This window comes from Ursus maritimus, unplaced genomic scaffold (genome assembly GCF_017311325.1).
Source record: "Ursus maritimus isolate PB19 unplaced genomic scaffold, ASM1731132v1 scaffold_2, whole genome shotgun sequence".
Lineage (NCBI taxonomy): Eukaryota > Metazoa > Chordata > Mammalia > Carnivora > Ursidae > Ursus > Ursus maritimus.
In genome coordinates, this window is record NW_024424452.1 from 40,326,267 (window position 1) to 40,333,919 (window position 7,653).

At 60.6% G+C, this 7,653-nt stretch overlaps 2 protein-coding genes across 7 annotated transcripts in view; both read left to right on the top strand.

Moving 5' to 3' along the window:
- Positions 1–6,086, top strand: part of FLAD1 (flavin adenine dinucleotide synthetase 1) — a 7,050-nt gene extending 964 nt beyond the window's left edge. For 2 of the 6 annotated variants that reach the window (XM_040635735.1, XM_040635736.1), the window contains 6 exons: positions 2,740–3,484; positions 4,099–4,246; positions 4,704–4,802; positions 4,882–5,071; positions 5,696–5,769; positions 5,864–6,086. In XM_040635735.1, coding sequence (XP_040491669.1) covers positions 2,740–3,484; positions 4,099–4,246; positions 4,704–4,802; positions 4,882–5,071; positions 5,696–5,769; positions 5,864–5,999 — 1,392 coding nt within the window. In that variant the 3' untranslated portion in view covers positions 6,000–6,086. Of the gene's footprint in view, positions 1–590; positions 1,310–1,969; positions 2,165–2,739; positions 3,485–4,098; positions 4,247–4,703; positions 4,803–4,881; positions 5,072–5,695; positions 5,770–5,863 lie in introns of those variants that run through there. The other 4 variants (XM_008696593.2, XM_008696592.2, XM_008696594.2 and 1 more) reach the window with 4 other exon arrangements.
- A 506-nt stretch (positions 6,087–6,592) lies between these two features.
- Positions 6,593–6,791, top strand: LOC121103679 (lens epithelial cell protein LEP503-like). Its single transcript, XM_040634562.1, has one exon. It carries the CDS (start codon positions 6,593–6,595, stop codon positions 6,776–6,778), a length of 186 nt encoding a protein of 61 aa, XP_040490496.1. The 3' UTR covers positions 6,779–6,791.
- Positions 6,792–7,653: the final 862 nt, after the last annotated feature.

A 7,653-nucleotide genomic window follows, 5' to 3' on the forward strand; every position in this document is an offset into this window, starting at 1 on the left:
GGGGGGGGGGGGCGGCAAGGCTTTTTCTTGTCAAGAGGGTTAAATATATAGCTTTATCGTTTATAATAGAGGTGAATGAAAACTCACCTCCAAGATCTTCCTACCTCATGAGTGCTGACACTTGGTGTCCCTCCAACTTGCATGCCGCACAGTGTAAAATCCCTCTGGCAACAGCCCCTGCGCCTAGAATTAGGGTTAGTGCCTGACAGCACCTGCACACAAGAATTTGAAAACAGGACAGAAGTGAGAGTCACGCCTCCCTTTACTTGCAGCCCCACAAAGCGCACCCCAAAGTCCCTGGAGCACCGCCCACCACCGCCCCTTCCGCGCCCCAGGTCCGTGGGGCCCGGCCCCGCCCCGCCCCCCGCCGGCGGCCCGGCCCCCGCAGTTCCGGGTGGGGGTGACCACGTGCTTGTCGCCAATGACAACCCGGCGCTCCTCCCGCCCCCTAGCTAAGGCGGGCGAGCGACAGCCGGCTGCACCAATAGGCCCTTGGAAGTCGTCTGAGCGACAGCCAAGGTGACCAACTGCTGTGAGCAGGTACGGGTGTAAGGCGGGACTCTGCGTGCGGACGCCGCCCGGTACGTGCGGGAGCAGAGGGCACGAGCAGGGGAAGGGCACGAGAGGCAGGTGGGGACCTGGGAGAGCGAGGCGGGCTGCACCGTGGCCGGGAGTCGGGACTCCAGGCCAGAAAGGGTGCGGACGCCTGCGGGAGAGGCGCCTGAGCTCCGGTCCGGGGCGGAGCGGGAACGGGGGGTAGTTTAAAAGGAGTCGAGACACTTAAAGGAACAGGTGCCCCAAGGAGAGGAGGCATTTGAAGGTGCAGATGGCCGAGCTCTAGCCGACTAGAGGAGCCGAGCTCGGCGCGCAGAAGACATATTCAAAGGGGTAGGTGCTCGGGAGAGCAGGACATTTAAGGGAGCCTAGAGCCAAGCTTAGAAGGCGTGAAGAGGACAGGGCTGGGGTTTCAGAACACGTTTCTTACAGGCGGGGATAAAGGAGTCCTGTCAAGGGCCTGCGAGGTCTTCCTCTAAGGACGAACGTGCACTCCTGCTCCCCCATTGTCCTCTCTGGCTCCTCCAGGTTCCCTTGACCCCAGAACCCCCTATTTTCAGGCTATGGCCCCCAGTGCCCTGTAGACCTGGCGCGACTCCCGTGCTTTCGACCCCTATTTGGGGCCCTGGGTGGCTCCTGGAGGGCCTTGCAGAGGGGCAGAGAAGGCAGGACCATGGCATCTAGGGCCTTTGAACCTCCCCCAGGGCGCAGCGTGACGGCGGGCATCATCATTGTTGGAGATGAGATCCTCAAGGTGTGTCTGGGCCAGAAGAGGGGGGAGGGTGCGGTCCTGTCCTTAAGAGCCTGCTGCACTTCCTGTTGAGGGGAGGCCGCCCCGGGTGGGAGCCCCCTTGCCGCAGTAGAGTCCTGGAGTGAGTCCAGCCTATTAGAGGGAAAGTGACCCATCGTTCTTTCAGTTACTCTGTTGAAAACTTGTAGCAAAGTTGCTAAAATTTGCCAAGCAGTTTATAGCGGTGGGAGGGGCTTTACAGAAACCACGTGAGTCCATGGGGTAAAGGAGGTGTGGGTGCAGTGCTCTCATGGAAGAGTTCTAGCCAGTCTGTTGGGAAAATGACCCAAGGCATTCAGCAGAGTGAGTAAGCAAAATAGAAGGAAAGTAGTAGATGGAAGAAATCCCTTTTGAACAATCAGGGAAGTCTCAGGAGAAGTCATGGTAGGCATCAGGTTTGTAATAGCAATATTGACCCTTCTCTTTTGAGTGTTTACTAGCGTCTCGCAGTGTGCTGATTAGATCACATATGCGGTCTTTCTGATCCTTACAACATTCCCATGAGGTTTAATACTTTTATTATAAATCTCAGTTAATAGATTATGAGACCAAGAAGCTTGCCCAAGACTACAGAGCTCGGGACTGGTGGAGGTGGGATTCCAACCCCATTTTCTCTTCCTCCAGAGTAACCCTTACCTGCTAAGCTCCCTGTAGAGAAGTAGAAGGAGATGGGGCTGGGAAGGAACGTTGGATACACACCAGAGACAGACAGCCTCAAAAATTCTGCAAAGGAATTTGAACTTTATTCTGTACATGGTTGGAAACAACACATGGCTTTTGAGCCCAAGAGTGGAGCAATCATGGCAGCACATTAGAAAGGTTAGTCAGGAGGCCTGGGGCAGAGTGCTGTGACTGGAGGCTGGGAGCCTGGCCAGGGGGCTATCGCCACTGTCCAGATATAAGGTGCCAGGGACCTGCGTGGTGGCAGTAGGGACAGAGAGAAGAGAGCAGACGGGGAGACGTTTCAGTAGAGTTGACAGCAGCAGGGCCCGACTGGCTGTGGACAGTGTCTGGGGAGCCACTGACCAAAGTGACAACAGCCAGGAATATGGTGGAGATGCCGAGTAAGTCCGTGGAGCCAGGGGACTACACTGTCAGGGTTGGTGAGGAACTGAGCGATTGTCCACAGAGAACTAACCATGGAATCCATGAGCAGAGACGAGGTCGAGGTCAAGGTCAAAGTGCAGAGAGGGAGGCCCAAGGTGGATCATGCCATCCCTGACTGTTCCCGTGGTTTTCTCACTCCCGTGCCCAGTCCAGGCTGTGTGGTCCCCCAAGGCAGCTCCCCCCCAAGAACACAGTGCCCCAGCATCAGGCAGATGCATCTGTTGCCCCCTCCCTTTGTGCTTCATCCCCACGGCATTGACACTCACCGTCCCCGTCTCATCTCTCAGGGACACACTCAGGACACCAACACCTACTTTCTGTGCCGGACACTGCGCTCCCTGGGGGTCCAAGTGTGCCGAGTCTCTGTTGTGCCTGATGAGGTTGCCACCATTGCGGCTGAGGTCACTTCTTTCTCCAGCCGCTTCACCCACGTCCTCACGGCAGGGGGCATCGGCCCCACTCACGACGACGTGACCTTCGAGGCAGTAGCACAGGCCTTTGGGGACGAGCTCAAGCCACACCCTGAGCTGGAAGCCGCCATCAAGGCCCTCGGAGGGAAGGGCTGGGAGAAGCTGTCTCTCGTGCCCTCCTCCGCCCGCCTGCACTACGGCACAGATCCTCAGACAGGCCGGCCCTTCAAATTCCCGCTGGTCTCCGTCCGAAACGTCTACCTCTTCCCAGGCATTCCAGAGCTGCTGCGGAGGGTGCTGGAGGGGCTGAAGGGGCTGTTCCAAAACACAGCTGTGCAGTTCCACCTGCGGGAGCTCTATGTGGCCGCCGACGAGGCCTCTATCGCCCCCATCTTGGCCGAGGCCCAGGCCCACTTCGGACGCAGGCTCGGCCTGGGCTCTTATCCTGACTGGGGCAGCAACTACTATCAGGTGAAGCTGACGCTGGACGCAGAGGAGGAAGGGCCCCTGGAGGAATGCCTGGCCTACCTGACCGCCCGTCTGCCCCCGGGGTCTCTGGTCCCCTACGTGCCCGACGCCGTGCAGCAGGCCAGTGAGGCCGTGTACAAACTCGCAGAATCAGGTAGGGGCCTTGGTGGGGAGCGGCTGCTTGCGGCAGGCCGGGGGACTCCCTAGGCCTCAGGAACGCCGGGGCTGTTGGAGGCTTCCTGCAAATCCGGGAGCGGGTGGCAGATGGCCCCGCAGTAAATGCAGGCCGCGTGTGTGCTGTCTGAAGCACCGTGCTGGGTAGGAGGGGCGTAGCTCGACAGGACAGTCGTACACCGTGCCCTTCTGGGCCAGGCGCGTAACAAGAAAGGTACCCGGGCACGAGATGTCGGTGACGAGGGGCCTCCAGGGCCAGGAGGTCAGCTCTGACCTGGGTACATATTACATACAATCTAGTGGGCAAGTGCCTTGTGAGTGGAGTGGTAAGGAGGATTGGGCCTGACCGGGAGGTTGGCGAGAGCAAACCGTGTGCAAATTAGGGGAGTGGAAGGAAACCAGGGCCCCCAGAGGGAAGGCACTGAGGTGGGGCTGTAGGGCCGGTGGGGGCACACCCTGAAGGGCATGAGGGAGTCCAGCCAGCGCCCCGACACTGGGAAGCCACGGAGACTTTAAGCAAGAGCCGCGTGGCCCGCACTGTCCTCTGACAGCCACGTGCATCCATCTGATGGCTTCTTGTCTGTGTGCTCACAGGGTCTTCTCTGGGGGAGAAGGTGGCAGGCGCCCTGCAGACCATCGAGACTGCGCTGGCTCGGTACGACCTCACCCGCCTCTGCGTGGGCTTCAACGGAGGCAAGGACTGCACCGCACTCCTGCACCTCTTCCACGCGGCCGTGCAGCGGTGAGCCGACCCCTGGGGGCGGGACCTCAGAGGTGCCCATCTGCCCCCGTCTAGCTCCTCACCCGAGGAAGCAGGGAGGGAAAGGGCAGCTGGATGGGGGCTGGGAGGGTGAACTGGTGACCTCCAGTTCTGTTCCCCCACCACATTTATTGAGCTTCTGACATGTGTGTGGCCCTGGGTGTGGACGTGAAGGCCACCATCCTGACCAGCCACTGGGAGGTCACAGTCCTATTGGGGAGGTGACATTCACATGCCCGAAATGGGGCTATGTGCTCCCGATCTGAGAAGTGAGAGTTCAGAATGGGCTTCCCAGAGGAAGCGGGTTCTCTTGGATGGGAAGGACACGGAGAGCAGAGAATGGGAGGCTGTCCATCGGGGGGGTGCCAGAGGGAACAGTGTGAACGGTGTGAGAGCATCTCCCTGCCCGCTCGCAAGCCAGTGTGCCCTTCCCACCCAGGAAATGCCCTGGTGCTCAGGAACCCCTCCAGATCCTGTATGTCCGCAGCGTCTCTCCTTTCCCAGAGCTGGAGCAGTTCCTACAGGACACCATCAAGAGGTACTCGGGGGCCCGGAGGCTGGGGCTCCGAGGGGGGTTCCGCAGTGCCCACTTCTGACCACAGCCCTCTCCCTTCCAGGTACAACCTGCAGGTCCTGGAGGCCGAGGGCGACATGAAGCAGGCCCTGAGCGAGCTGCAGACGCGGCACCCCCAGCTGGAGGCTGTCCTGATGGGCACCCGCCGCACGGACCCCTACTCCCGCAGCCTCTGCCCTTTCAGCCCCACCGACCCTGGCTGGCCAGCCTTCATGCGCGTCAGCCCACTGCTGGTAACGGGGCAGAGGCTGTGGGGCCTCCAATCCCAAGCCCTGTCCATCGTGCGCCCTGGCTTCCCCACGTGGGAGAGGTTGGAGCCTGGGGCTCAGATGAAGAACCCCATCTTCCGAGGGAGGCCGTGCCGTCGGCTCATTGAGCCTGCTGGGCGTTCTTTACTGAACACCGAGGGCAGGCCTGTGCTTTCTCCCGCTAGGTCTGTGCTGTCCCGTATGGTGGCTGCTAGCCACCCGCTTCTCAGAGTGCAGCTTGCTAGAGTGAAATAAGGAATTACCAAAAACCACTAAATGGTGGACTTTAAAAGGATGAACTCTGTGGCCATGAAAGTTCGACCTTCAGTTCCTGACCGCACCAAGCACGTTCAGGTCCCCCGTCAGACGGGGCAGTTAGAGCCCCTTTCCCTCGCCGCGTGGTGTGTCCTGCTGCCTCACACGGACACACGCCGTGGAGGGGGCTGGGGGGCAGGATGAAGGCTTTCTCGTTCACGTTGCGTGGCCGACAGAGAATCTGATAGGGGCCCTCCCTTGGGGGCCAAGAAGCAGAAGGGGCGTAGGTGGGCCCCTTCCCAGGTGGAAAGGGGTAAATGAGGGAGAGTTGGTGACTCCACTCTGACCTCCCAGGACTGGACCTACAGAGATATCTGGGACTTCCTGCGTCAGCTGTTTGTCCCGTACTGTATCCTGTACGACCGAGGGTAAGGGTGTTGGGGGAGAACGGCTGTGGGGAAGACGGGGTGCTGGGGGAGGGAGAGCCACCCCCCACACTTGCCTCCCTTCTCCCGGCTCCAGCTACACGTCGCTGGGGGGCCGGGAGAACACGGTGCGGAACCCGGCCCTGAAGTACCTGACCCCGGGAGGACAGCCCACCTACCACCCAGCCTACCTACTGGAGAATGAGGATGAGGAGCGGAACTCCCGTACTTGACCTCGCAGGCCTGCCCCCTGCAGGAGCGGGGAAGGAGGCTGTCCTGGGTTGTCGCCGGTCAATGGTCAATAAACTGTACCTCTCGTGTGCCGCTGTTCTGGCTGTCTTCCTGTGCCAGGGGACGGGAGAAGCAAGAGAGCACTGGGCTCTGTCACCTCTGAGCTGGCAGTGCTCCCGCGCGGGGGGCCAGGGGTGGGGGGTGCGTGGAGGACAGACTGGAAAGGAGCCCACACTGAAGGTTCTGAATGCCAGCCTCAGCAGGAGCCCACCAGAGGGCAGGAGCAGGGACTTGTGCCAAGCGGGCGGGGGGCAGGCAACACAGGCCGGGCCCGGGGTCTTGAGACGCAGGCTGGAAGCTGAGCGGGCTTGGCTGCAGAGGACGGAGGATGCCGTGGCTGGGCCCTCCCTCCCCCTCCTAACCCCAGCCTCCATCCCTGTCCATAGAGGCTGACTCAGCCCGTTCTTGGGCCCAGAACCTTCCCTGTGCTGACCCGGGGGCCTTTGTCCCCAGAGTCATGAGGTCTGAGGGGGTGGGGACACTGTTGATAAAAGACTGGAGGCGGCTCCCACATGCCTCAGAGCTGCCGCCCCACATGCAGCCCCGGACACAGCCCCTGGCACAGGCCCTGCCGTTCTCCTTCCGAAGGGCCCTGCGGGACACCGGGCTCCCGGTGCCTGTCTGGAAGATGGGCACAGGATGGGAGGGCCTGCAGCAGACCCTGAAGGAGGTCGTCTACATCCTTCTGTGCTGCTGGTGCATCAAGCAGCTGCTGGATTAGGGAGCCGCGCTTGGCTCAGGTGGGCGGGGTGGGCGGGGCAGACAGGAAGCCTGGCTGCCTCTCTGTGCTCCACCCCACCTCTCAGCCTCCCATTCTCTGCTCTAGTGCCCAGCCCAGCCCCCATCAGGACTCCCAGAGCCAGCGATGCCCCCCCAAGGATGGGCCACAGACACAGCGGGAAGTCGGACCCTGCTTCTGGTGTGTGCCATCTGCCAGTCCGGCCTGCCTGGGCCTCCATCCCCAGCCCCCACCTCTGGTGGACCCCTGGGGCACAGGAGCTCGGCCAGCAGGCCGGGGACCCCAGGAAGACTGCCGCAGGAGCTGGCATTTCTCCAAGCCTGGCACAGTGAGCCCACCAGCCCAGATGGTTGATTTCTCCATACTCTCTTAGTGCCAGGAATCGGCTGCCCCTGCTAGCCCTGTTTGAGAATCACTGAACTATGTATGTGTGTGTGTATATATACATACATAGATGTGTGTGTGTGTGTGTGTGTGTGTAAAATAAATAGGCCTTGAGGCCTAGAGTTCTAAATGTCTGAAAGGGAATCAGGAAAACTCAGCACTCGAAGGGTCTGGGAGCCAGGGTACAGACCAGGGAGGGAAGAAGGTTGTCCTGGATAGAACTGAGACTGAAAACCAGGTTTTCTGAGTCACTGGTGCCTGGGTGGGGAGGGTGGAGGGTGGAAAGGCCAGGTTCCTCCCAACTGGTGGATAGGGAGGGGTGCAGTTTGGGTGGGGCCTTCTTCTGGGAGGCCCTGTGCCTTAGGCCGGGAACCCCAAGAGAAGACCCGGTCTGGCCAGCTCCCTGCTTCTGAGGATCTTGGGAGAAGCACGGCCAATGCTAGTCCGCAGCTCACAGAGGACATTGAGCCTTG

Bases quoted from the DNA above. Each gene is read 5' to 3' on its own strand.
- LOC121103679 (XM_040634562.1), top strand. From the start codon at position 6,593: ATGCAGCCCCGGACACAGCCCCTGGCACAGGCCCTGCCGTTCTCCTTC.